This window comes from Amborella trichopoda, chromosome 2 (genome assembly GCF_054954075.1).
Source record: "Amborella trichopoda isolate Santa Cruz 75 chromosome 2, AtrichopodaSantaCruz75HAP2 v2.0, whole genome shotgun sequence".
In the NCBI taxonomy this organism is placed as follows: Eukaryota; Viridiplantae; Streptophyta; class Magnoliopsida; order Amborellales; family Amborellaceae; genus Amborella; species Amborella trichopoda.
Genome location: NC_142337.1, coordinates 5633862 through 5647050, shown reverse-complemented (window position 1 = coordinate 5647050; position 13189 = coordinate 5633862). Strand labels below are relative to the sequence as shown.

The window sequence follows — 13189 nt, the reverse complement described above, 5'->3', positions numbered from 1 at the left end:
CTAAGTTTGACTAAATTGAGCTTTTCTATACTTTCATATTATTTTGAGTGCTGACTCTTACATTGTCATTTGTCACATACTCATTCGCTTACTCACAATGTCTTATTCTAGTTCTATTGGGAAACAAATTGATCGGATATAACCAAATCCATTCAATAAACAAAAGATCTATTGCGATTAATATAAGGGTTTTTATTCATACAAAATTAATAGATTCAAGAAGCATTTGATCGGGATAAAAAGTGATGTTGCCCTTTGCACTCAAATCTCAGTGGAAGTAAGGGTTCAAGAAGAAGAAACAAAAGGTTAAAAAAAATGGATGATATTAGGAGATCAGTAGATATTTGGAATCAAAGAGAAGACGAAGAAGAAAATGGAAGTACGGCTAGGCAAAATGATAAATGTGGAGATCAAGCATATTAGGTCACATAGTGCAGGGCCTATGGATTCTTACTTTACCTGCCCTTTTCTTGTTGTTGCGGTCCAAGGAAAGGCCCAAACTATAATAGTGTAAGTGGGAGAGACAAGATATGACATTGTTGGAAGTGACCCACCCTCTTTTAAGTTCATGATCATTTAATTTTTTATAAATTCATGCACTCTCCTATTTAATTCTTTATAAATTTATGCACTCTCCTTAGAATGTTGGAAATTTAGATTTTGGAACTCTACATGTGTCAAGCTCTTGTGAATAGTGGAATGTGTTAAAGCAGAATACTTGAGCTTTAGACTTTTTGAAGTAACGTTTGAAATGCTTATGGATGTATATTTATGTCAAATTTGAGGGAAATTCCTAGTTTAAAGTTATCTGAATTTATTTTTAAACACGTAAATTTTAGTTTATAAGAAATTAGATTCCAAATTACCAAAAAAAAAAGATTCCATAATTGACAACCCCATGGTATTGTGGTGCACTTTGTTTACAAATGACATAGTTTTAATCGACGAAACTTGAAACGATGTAAACACAAAATTAAAACTTTGGAGGGATGCTTTAGAATCTAAAAGTTTTAAAATTAGTCAGACAATAACATAGTATATGAAATATAATTTTAATAATACTCGGAAGAATGACGAAAAAGTAACTAAGATTGATGACTAGAAATACCAAAAAGAGCGCACTTTCGATATCTTTGGTCAATAATCCAATTAAATGAGGAGATTGAGAAAAATGTTGCACATTCAATTCGAGTTGGGTGGACAAAGTGGAGATACGCATCCAGAATTTTATGCGATCGCCATATAACAATAAAGCTAAATGATAAATTCTATAAGACAACTATGAGATTCCAGCTTTCTTTTATGGGGTAAAATATTAGTCTGTCAAAAAACAATACACCTATAGAATGAGTGCAACAAAAATGAAGATATTGATATAAATGAGTGGCAAGACAAGGTGAAATTTGAAATGAATACATTCGAAAAAAAATTAAGTGTGGCACCAATAGACCATAAGATGATAGAATAGACTTAGGTGGGTTGACCATATGTAGTGTACAAAATGCAAGTTAGTTCAAGTGAAATGCTAAATAAAAATACAGAATAGGCCCCAAAAAAAAAAAGACATTTATGGAAGTATTGAGAAAAAATATATGGACTTATTGCCTCACTGAGAATATGGCATTCAATAGAGCAGAATAGTAAACCCAGATTCATATAGCGACCCCAATTAGTTGGGAAGAGACTCTGACGGAAAAAAAATCCCCTACACAATGGCAGTCTATGGTGGCCGCCCTGGCAGCCATTTCAGTCTTCTTGAACATTGTCAACCACAAATAAAAAATCACCAGTTCAACTCCCACATGCTACTCACAAGTCCATATATCAAATCTAAGAGAGAGAGAGAGAGAGAGAGAGGCTTCAATCGAAGAGCTATCAATTGCAAATGACTTATCACTAGAAAGAAACCCAATCCCCAATCTCTCGTCTCCTTTTCTACCTCTGAAACCCTCAACCCATCTTATCGAAACCCGCTTTCAAGAGCCCAAAAAACTCAGGATCATGTAGACACCAACTCTGCATGCAAAAAGTGAGCGATGCACAAATGTGCATATATAAACACAAAAAAGCATACAGAAAAACAAAGAGCAAATTATGGATATGAGTAGTTTTGAGAATACAGATATTCAGGATATGATCTCGAAAACTACACCTAAACGACCTTAGGCCATCAAAACCTAGATATACAGAACCTGGATTCGCATATCCTAGTGTGTCCCAAATGACCACTAGCGTCTAAGTAATCAAATATCACATGTAGGGTGGGAATCATATTAAGATGGTAAACCCTCCTTGCACATAAATCCATTCATACAATAATAAAAGGCATAATAAGCCAATTTGATCATCAAAATGTACATTAATCAACTACATCAGTTTCCTTAGGCCAAATACACATTTTAAACAAAGAGCTTCCTCATTTTAGTTACTTCAGAAAAATTTCTAGGGCTGAGGAGAGTCACCTGCACGGTTATTATGGCCATCATCAACTAGGGAGGCCACAATAGGGATATCGATGCTACTCCCCTGTGTCTCAGTCGGAATCTCTCTAACATCTGCTATTCTTGCATTTGTTGATTGGAAATCATTCCATTCATTCTCCCCAATAGACCTTATATCAACCTCACTGGAAGGAATTTGGATTAGGTTTTCACCGGAGACAGGGATTGGTGTCGAATCACTTACACAAGCTTTGTCCACATTCTCGTTGGAAGAGTCGACATGCTTTGTCAATGAAGGAATGGGTTCCCCACGAGAACACAAGTCCTCTTTCTCCTCAAAAACTTGTTCAGTGGTGCTCGGTTTCCTGGTAGAGAAGGAATTCACAGTGGGTTATCTTGTAAAGTAATGGTACTTCACCATGGGCAGTAGCATGACACACACACACATGCACCGGCATATGCACACCCACATTGACATGCACACACACGCATGCACAGGCATATGCATAAGCACACGTACATGCACGCATGCACAACATCAAAGGCAAATGAAAAGGATCTGCATGTGGGGTTTGGCCTCCTGACTTAGGGGTTCGGGTATGAGGACCACACAATAATTTTCCAAGGTTCAGATCTCAACATATGATCCCATAAAAAACTACATACTATAACTGAATACCACATTTGGTCTAGGTGTCAAACATGCTACATGTTTATAACCAAATACAGGACACTCTTGAACCAACACGTAGAAAATATCACGTAATAGGCTATAAGCAGTAGAAAGTTACTACAAGATCTGGCCGAATGAATGGAGAATCAAACAAGTAAAATATAAGAACCTTTGAAGTTGAGCTTGCAACATTTTCACGTAAGCTAGAAGCTCTTCCTTTTCTTTGGTGGCAGCTCTCTCTTTTTCCAAAGAACTTTTCACTTTTGCTTCAGCCTCTTCTTCTGCACACCTGGCTCTCTCTTCAGCTCTGACTACAGCTGCTTCCAAAATCACAGTGCGTTCTCTGGCTTTTGCTAGCTCAAAACGCCATAGCTGTGCTTCTTGAAGAGCAGAGTCCCTCTGTTTCATCAGTTGCTCTCTCTCTTTATTTAAGATCGTAACATTTTCTTCAGAGGCTTTCAACTGCAAGATGAATAGAAGGCCAACAATAAGTAGTAAACATGGCAAAGTCCAAATCTGGATCTGTATAGCACCTAAAGTAAACAAAAAAACCAAAAATGACAAGGGGAGAACTTTACTGCATCAATCAACATATCAAGCAATACTCATAATATACGTGAGGACCCTGAATTATATGATTCTAGCCTCAACGTACACCAATGTGACACACAGCTTACATTTCTGTAAATAAATGGCAATGGCAATCTTGCAAGAGAACAATATCCAGTTCATTTCTATGAAGGAAATTGAAGACATTACACGTATATACAAGAAAGACATTTAACTGCCCAGCCTGACCACCTACAAAACATGGTCAAGCCCCAATAACATAGTTAGGGGAATTTTTTTATCTGAAAATTTTCAAGTCATCTTTAGTCAACTAAGATCAACTCCACTGAAAAAGTAAATTGATTTGGAGCTCAAAAAATGCTCAGAATCAGTTCCTCAAATGATAACTCCGGACAGTCTATTTGAGGGAAAATATATCAAGGGTTTTAAGAGCTTGAAAGATTTTATTTTCTACTTTTGGAATAATGCTTTTTCTTTTGAATTGTTTACAACATGAATAAGAGGGGTTTCGCAATCCCAAAATTTTGCACACATGTAGATCTCAACACCTGTAGTTCGCATATAAAACTAAAATAAAATAAAATATTAGTGTTACACAAGAAATCAATTATATACACTATTCAATCAAATGATATTGAGTATGTCAAGGAGCAAGTGATCCCTGCTCTCGCTTAGTAGATAGACCTGTGTGTTTTAGTATGTAGAATAAGAATTCTTCTGTCTAATCTAATGGGCCCTAATCTTAGGATCTTATATTAGAAGGAGCACTTGTTTCTTTTGTTTGAAACATAAAATTGGAAAAAAAAAGAAAAAAAGAAGAAGCGGTTGAACACAAGATACAAGGGTTTCATTTTGAATACTTCATTTGAATTTGAATTTTTTTTTACCACATGCCAGGAACCAGAATCGTTGTTTAAGATGGCATGTGAATAAGAATAGAATAAAACATAACTCAAAAGAAATCTTTTTCAAAATTGTTTACTTTTTTAATCAAAGATGATGTGCAGAATTTTAGCCCAAAAAAATCCCTAGCCGTGTTGTAGCCTACGGACACACACATGCACGCACGTTGTGCGCATGCACATCGTGCACACGCACACAGACATGCACGTGCACATCATATTTTTGATTGAGAGAGAGAGAGAGATATTTTGTACCTTTAATGTGGTTGACTCCAATTGGTTCTCTGAGCCCTTTATTATACGTTCAAATTCTGTACAAGCGGCCCTTCGATCTTCATCCATGGCATGAGCAGCAGCTGCAGCTGCCTCAGCAGCTTCAGCAGTATCAGATAATTTCTCAGCTATTTCATTGATTGTTGAGTCCCTAGCACGAACTTCACTCGCCAACTGTTTCAATTCTTCATCCTTAACACGGAGAGTCTCCTGTAAATGAATTCGGTGATTTTGATCATAAATATGTTAATTTAAGTGGAATGTCAATTATGTAATGCCAAGAACTGTTTAACCCAGTGTTACACCGCCACTTCATTTGGGCCCTGTCACATGACGACACGTATCGACACTTCAACATATAGATGCCTCATCTGTACGTGTCGGCATGTCAATTGCAACAAGCTTCCAACGCAACATATCCACCAGTCTAACATTCCGTGTTGACCTAGTAGACACTGTGTCTGCATATTATAGTTTTAGAAAAGAGGTGATGATTGTACAATTTGAACCCACTTAACTTTACAAAAGGCACTCTACCAGCTAAAGACAACTAAAAATTAGTGCTTATCATTGGAAAGTCCACTATGAATAGTATTAAAGAAAGCGCAATGATGCTGTTTCAGAAGAGGGGATGGCTGCGGGATTTGAAATCACAAACTCTTAAATTTGAAGACAGCAACTCTACCGCTATGAATAGATAACAAATACTAATAATGTTCGGAAAATTTATTCGAAGATTAAACAAAGTATCAATTTGAAAAATAGAATAACATAACTGCATAAGTATGAAATACTTTTTTAAATTTTCTCACATGAAACAATTTTTTAATATATGTTTTTGAATTTTTCATTTTTTTTCCTTTGAATGATTTTCTTTGAATATCATATATAGTTGTGGGGACATGACAGGGCTGTACTGACTTTTTGGCTTGAAGCAAGAGACACCAAAGTCACATTCTAGACACCCACGCTGGTGCCACTGTTTATGCAAAACTGGTCTAATTCATCCTCAACTCCATGGTGATACCAGGGCATTTGAACATAAGCCTCTAAATGAATATCATTTAGTGATTTAGACACTAGTGCATAGAGTCGCCACAAATACATGATAGTCTGCCACTGTATTTGTGATGGTTATACATGGGATTTTGCCTCTGGTTCAGAATAGGCATGAGAGAAGCTAACCCACGCAATAATCATCATAACCTTTATGGTTGCAATGCAAGCAACAAATGGGCTATGTCCATTTGTAAAGAAGCATATTATCGGGGTCAAATGCATCACCTGTAACCGTAGAAACAGCTGGCCAAGAATATAGAAGTCCATATAAGGAAAGAGATAGGAAATTCTCATGAGCATAAACAATAAAATAATTGATAAATAAAAATATTTAAGCAAAGTCTAGGCTATACATCAGAAAGAACAGAAACAGGCATGAGGCCATGAGAGAATTGTTCAAACATGAAGCAATGGATGGTAAGAGTTGTATGCTAGTGCAGGAAAGCTACCCAGGTCGGAGCCTCTGGCAATTATTATTATAGTATGATATTATTTTGCAATATATAATATGCAAGGAACAAAATACTATAAGAAAAGATTCAAGGAACTCTTTGATATGCACCAATGTAAAGAACAGAAGCATTCGGTATCGTTGGTTTTGGCTAGAACCTGATTTCCCAAATTTCATATATCTGAAGAAACAATTAAATTGACTAGTACTTCAAGAACTCCCATATACTTCAAGAAAAATGGAGAGCACGCCTTTCAGCTGCACAATAACCAACATATAGAACAATGATTTGCTTCACTGCATTGCATAAGTTGGTATCAATGAGGCAGACGAAGAGCAGCAACTAGCGCTAAAAAACACCCATCATGCAAATTTGCATTTACTTGACTTAACATGCACTGTTAGCTACATAATCAGATCTTTGAAGCATTATTTTCCTTATTTTCCACACTAGTGCCTGAGGATCTCTTACCTTCATAATAGCTAAATCATCCATATGACCTTCCTTTGGCTTATTTGTGACTATACCCAGAGCTGCTCTCACAGATATCTGCATTGCTGCTTCAATCTCTTTAGCTGCCTCCAAGGCTGTTGAGTTGGCAGCAGCCACCACTGTTGCAACTGTTCCCAACTTGGTAGAACCATTCCCACTCAGTGAATTCACAGCTTCTCTATGAGCTTTTAAGACCAATTGTGATGCACTGTATACCAAAATGACACGACAAAAAAAATAGGATTGATCAATGAACAGGCAATTGAGGTGCATATTCTGAACAGATGAATATGCACAATTCGGTTGCTACAAAGCAGCTTATAGGAGAAAAGACATTCTAGGTGCAACACCAAGCACAGCATTCAGAAGAATAAATATTAAACACAATGCAGGAATATAACCCAGAGACTCCATGGGGATTATGCTAGCAAAAGGAAAAATGTTACAAGAATACACTTGTTAAACTTAGTATATTCTTGATGCAATCAATCAAAAGATAAAACACACAAATAAGTAATCGCTATTGACAAAAGATGTCTTGCAAAAAACACAGAAAATAGTCCCCTATCTTCTATGCGATCTAAACAATTTCCAGCAAACAGTGAACATATTTGTGGCCCAAATGACTACTTATGCTCAGTACAAGATACCTTGGGCCAACTACAGAGACAGCCAGTACCAGCACACAGCTAGTATTCCCTTCCCAAAGGACCATATACATTGAAATGATATCTCTCATGTCGAAGAAACTTGTGATGGGGAAAAGGAAGGGCATAATAAAAGAAAAAGTAAATCATACATAAAACATAACCAGGCATAAGCAAGCTTGAATGGCAATTGTGATTATTCAAATGCCTATGTGCATTATGTGAGATGTGCCTTTGAACAAAGAGCTTGCAGCTGTTTAATGAGAGATTTTAATGGAAACATAGCATCAAGTTAAGTTGAATAAAGCTTACTGCAAGGTGGATACCCAAGCTCTTGCTGCACCAGGAGTCTCTGCACAGAGAAAATATTCCTTTTTCTGGGGTGTACCAATATCTAGCGAGAAGAGTCAAGGCATGTAAAAAAATAATTATGTATCTGGTAACAACTAAAATTGAACAATTCAGTTAATTTAATCATAAGAAACCATAGAAAACAAGGGAGGATTTTGGATACAAAAACAGCAGCCATCATACTTTGGCAAGCCCCTGCAACATTGGAAGGAAAAAAGGTTCCACAAATGGGTAAAATTTTATCACATATCATAATAAAACAAGATGAAAAACTAAGATTTCATAATATGTAAAATATAATACACTCTAAACAAGAAAGAAGACCAACTGATCTTACTGGAAGTTCACTGGGGACAGAGTAATTGAGCTGTTGGCATCAAATATTATAGTTCCCTTTATAGTTGTTTCATTTCTTCGGATCCTACAGCATATTAAAGATAGCATATGTGTGAGTTCTTAAATTTTCATACGACTTCACAACATGGTTACAAGGCCTATAACTTCACCAAAAAAATCCAAGTATTACTATTAAAGAATACGAGGGAACAGCCTACTTGTATTCCATCTTCCCTGTTGTAGGATCTAATATCACCCATCGCTCGTTCCATTTCCACAACTGGTTCCAAAAGTTAAGAAAAGAAATCGCAATCAAAATACATGAGAAGGTCACATGCTTCGCAAACGTCTTAAGAGTATGAGAAGCAAACTAATCCATAAAAATACATTCAACTTCAACTCGAGTTGGAATGTTTGTTATTCAATATTAAAAGACATAAATAACTTAAGAGGCTAAAGGTCCTCAAGTCCCCAAGCTATCATATAAGCCTAGAAGCATATCTAGAAACAAGTACTCAATATTTATCATGAGATACAGCTTTAGAGCTTGTTGATTCCATTCTTCTTTTTTTTTGTTCTTTGCCCCCTCCCGCCCCCCCCGCCTCTTTTCCCCTGTTCAGTTGCTCATTGACCCAAAGCAAGATGCCAATCCATTCACCCACACACACAATTTACATTCAAAACATTCTGCAAGTTGCAGGCCACAAGAGGATCATGTAACCCAGAATACTTCGTTAGAAGTGATAAAAGATGAGTAAGAGTAAACAGTATAAAAACAATCTGATTCAATCGCATGGCCCACAATGAACAATACTTATTGGGAAACTCAATCATAATGCCAGATCCTTTGCCCTCTGGCAACCCCATAGAATGTAAGATAGATTGCTGTAAGCATATGAAACCCAAATGAGGAAGAGGGATGTTGGAAACTTAGGATGCCATGGTAAGGGCCCATTGCAAAGGATGTGAAGAAGCCCACATTTTCTGGCTCATTGCAAATTTAGTCACAGAAGGGTTTGTGCTAAGGCAAGCTAGTAGATGAGATATAACGGTGAATTAGGGAAGAGGAAGAGAACGAATGAGGGAAGCCCAGGAATTAGAGAAGAAAATTCTTTTGATTGGAGGTTTATTTGTGCCTAGAGCAACTCCACGGCCGATCCCAACAATATAGAAAGTGTTGAATGACAAAAAGGCAATTGATCATGCCTAAAAATGTTGCACATGTGATGCTGTTGTGCCTTTCACTCAATTTAGATGACATGGCCTTCAACGTGGCTAGTCATGCCTCAATTTTACGATGGTCCAGGTTGGATTCTAAAATATTACAAAGGAATAGCAGGGCATGTGCCAAGCATCAAGAGACATGGGCAACAGGATGGTCAATTATGGCAAATGGTTATTCTTTACTCCATCCATAAAGAAACCCCAGGGAAGGACGAGTTCTATGAACTAATAAGAAAGTAAATAATGATAAAAATTGATTCTCCAACTTGATGGAAGGGCATTGTTTCAAATTACTTTCAGTACCATGTTGTGCATCTTCCTGCTACAGAAAACTTAATTGTATATCAATCTTCTTGCTCTTGAAACTTGAGAGTGTTTTTGTCCCATAGAGTATTGATTCACAAGGAATCGCATATGCTTGACAAATGAATATGCCATCAGCTATTTTTTACACTGCACCTAGTGCTTGTGGTAGAAGTTTAATGCATCTAAAGCAGCACATAGATTTCTTAGAACTAGATCCCAACCTTTTAAATGTCTATCATGTGCTTAAGCTTTAAAGATCTTGAATCCAATTTTTTACTGGAAAACTTAATCCCAAAACGTGTTGCACTTATTTTCCCTCACAATGGGTGCATCATAACTATATCTCATGGCCATCCAACAGATTGGCAGATTCTTTCTAGCTGAATTTAACCTAATCCGGCCCAGAGCTATGAAACTTCGCATGATGTCACATGCTTAACACAATGACAAGAAGTGTATCAGGCATAAGCAAGCCCCACTATCCATATGCATATGCACGCTTCATGCTACTCAACTGGTACTTTTTGCCCAATATGCTTTCAGCATAAATCTTTTCCAATTATTTGATATCTGTAATCCTTTCCGTATCAAACCTTGCTTCCTATAAGTTTGAATAGTATCTTGCTGTACTTTTTTGACTCCAAACCATCTACTTCGTTTGATCTTGTCTGCTCTGCCTATGAACACTCCATATTAACACTGGCGACATTTATATGAAATTGTTCCACACACTCATGGGATGTATCCTAACAGCTGACGTGCTTGCAAAAGTCAAAAACTTCCATCAAATGCATTGTGTTTCTATGTCACACACTTTGTTGGAAGTGTCCATAAATACAATCATCGCTCAGTAGGAGCGTCATATATTTCACATAACAGGTCAATATGTTCAAATGACAATTCCCTTAAGTGTAAGAAACTTGGTTGAAACCTGAAAGTGCGAAGACATGCAGATCTACTGCCCTGGCTGTTTTATTTCTGTTATAAATACTTGTAATTATTAAACACATCATTGGAAGTATCCAAAAGCATATGGATTTGATTTTTATATGGTAATACTTGTTTTCATGACTACAACAACCCCCCCTTCTGCCCCCACCACCACCCAAAAAACAAAAGGAAAAAAAACAACCTCCACTTCCACCCCCCACCACACAAACACCCCAACCCAAACAAATGTTGACTACTGACAGTTGCCTCCAGGTCAAGGTAACAATCAAGGGGTACATAAATTTTTGCTTTATGAATAATCAAGGGGTACATCATTCACACATTTTAATTGCATATACACATTTTGGTAACTTTGCACAAATATGGCGTGTTATGGGTTCGATCTCATGATAAGATGATTGACGATTGATCATTACATCTAGTCTTAATTACTCTAGTGACAATATTGAGTCCCCCGCTCAATGGCATGAAGAGAAAGATGCAAATAGTGAAACTAACCTAGTGAGAGGTCAACAACAGAACCTAGTTAACCTTAATTTTGAATTCTTTGAAGATACAACACCAGCTATTTAAAAATCCTTAAATACAACTACCAGCTGCCTGAAGGACAGATCTACAGCTCTTATGAAAACATACTTTAGTACAAACAAACATCACAAGAAATTGACAATCAAACTACCAAGTACACCTAGCAAAGTTTTTGAACAGTAGGAAATGGAATTTTGAGAAATGGTTTAGCAAAAAGCCTAAAACGGGGTAACAAGAAAATAGAATGTAAAATCTTATGCAAAGAGAAGGTTTTGGACAGAGATTTTAGCTTAAAAATAATTTATGATGGCTTTAATGCTGAAATGAGCACGTAAAATCTTAGTATCCTGAGAGCGTATCCAATTTCTGATACATCATTCAACCACCCATTGTGTCCATTTTAAAAATAAAATTACAATAGCTCAACTTCATATAAACCAGAAAAATGCAGTGCATTGCCCTTCTAATTGAACTTATTTATTTAAAAGAGAAAGAAATCAACCAAGAAAAGGAAAACAGATGATGAAATAAGAAGAAGGGAACATCATACAGTCTCTGATCGCTTGTAAAGGGGACCCTGCAACAAGGTCCTTCCCGAACCAGAAGTCAGTTGACGCTTGATTTTCTCGAGACTGTTCTCTGTTTCACTGACTCTTCCAGCCTAAATTAGACAGAGCTTTCATTGGTTTAACAAGAAATTAAAGTGCAATTGCACATAAAACATCAAATAAAAAAAAGAACCAAGATTCCAAAAGGTCCAGACAGAAAATTAAGAGAATTCTCAAAATTAAAAATTTAGTCAGGGGACTGAAGTTAGCAGGTCAGGAACTGATACAATATAACGTTATCATACATTCATACAACAATTTGAAATCAGATAAAACTCCCTCAATTTTGAAAAAGTAAAACCTTGAGAAAGAACTGCTTAATGTGTCCAAAATTTCCAAATAAATCAAAGTAAACAATGTAAATCAAAATGGAAAACCTAAAGCCTATCAAAATTTTCAAAGAAACGAATCCAAAATATCCACGAATTCATGAAACCTTCAACTAGTAGACAATAGAAAAATTATCAAGAATCTTATCAAACCAATGAAAGGAAAAACTTAAACTAGAAGTCCCATGAATTTAAGAAATTCTAGAAAAATATCAACGTTATCAAGCCTTTACCCAAAGCAGTAAACCCATCAATACTAAAAATTGTAGCAATCTGAGACAGATAGAGAGAACCATGAAAATCAACAAAGAGAGAATCAACCATGAAATCAAAACATGGAACTTACAGTGGGGCTCCCATTGGAGGCCATTTTCTGAGCTGAAAAACCCTAATTTTGGAAAGATCTATGTGCCCTGAATTTCGATACGTCAGAGGCTTTGCGTCTCCATCCCATAGACTCGGCCAAGCCCCATGTAATTGCAGGTGAGATAGAGGAAGAGAAATGAGCTGACGATTTAACCTCTGCACTGTACACTACCATGATCCATGTGACTATATAAAACCTGCGATCATATGGGCCATCACTGTCCAATCAATATATGGACAGCCGTAAAGAGTCAGCAGGACCTAGCATTTAGGACATCGTGTTCGTTTGGCCGATCCCTATGTATAACCGTGCATACATCATTTGAACGGTGTTGAACATTGCACCACAAAATTTCTATTATTAGATGGATTATACCAAGGTTCACAAAAACGGATCGGGGACTTATCGGTCACTCTAAAAATCGTATCGGATCGGTGATTTGGATCGTAGAATAGGCCGGATCAACTGGTCTCAATCTCAAAAAAATTTAAAAAAGTCACTATAATTTCTCAAAAATCTAATTTTTTAGGTCTCTAAAAGAAATAATGACAACTGCATTATGGTTTTTTATTATTGTGTCAAAATATGTAAATATTAAGAACTTGTCTCATATTGAGTATTTGTTATCTATTAAATTCATTTTATAGTCAAAATAAAGTTAAAAATGCAACATGATAATA

General features: G+C 36.5%; 1 protein-coding gene across 2 annotated transcripts; it reads right to left on the bottom strand.

The window, feature by feature from the left end:
- Positions 1-1601: 1601 nt before the first annotated feature.
- SWAP70 (Pleckstrin homology (PH) domain-containing protein) lies at positions 1602-12632 on the bottom strand. 2 transcript variants are annotated; one of them, XM_020672790.2, is made up of 11 exons: positions 12489-12632; positions 11756-11866; positions 8415-8476; positions 8198-8281; positions 8024-8055; positions 7822-7903; positions 6842-7070; positions 4842-5069; positions 3284-3576; positions 2463-2806; positions 1602-2016 (listed from the first exon to the last, which is right to left on the bottom strand). In XM_020672790.2, exons 1-11 carry the CDS (start codon positions 12510-12512, stop codon positions 2000-2002), a joined length of 1506 nt encoding a protein of 501 aa, XP_020528449.1. In that variant the 5' UTR covers positions 12513-12632; the 3' UTR covers positions 1602-1999. The 2 variants fall into 2 exon arrangements, with proteins under 2 accessions (XP_020528449.1, XP_006853368.1); XM_006853306.4 differs by lacking the exon at positions 1602-2016 and having other exon boundaries at positions 2274-2806.
- Positions 12633-13189: the final 557 nt, after the last annotated feature.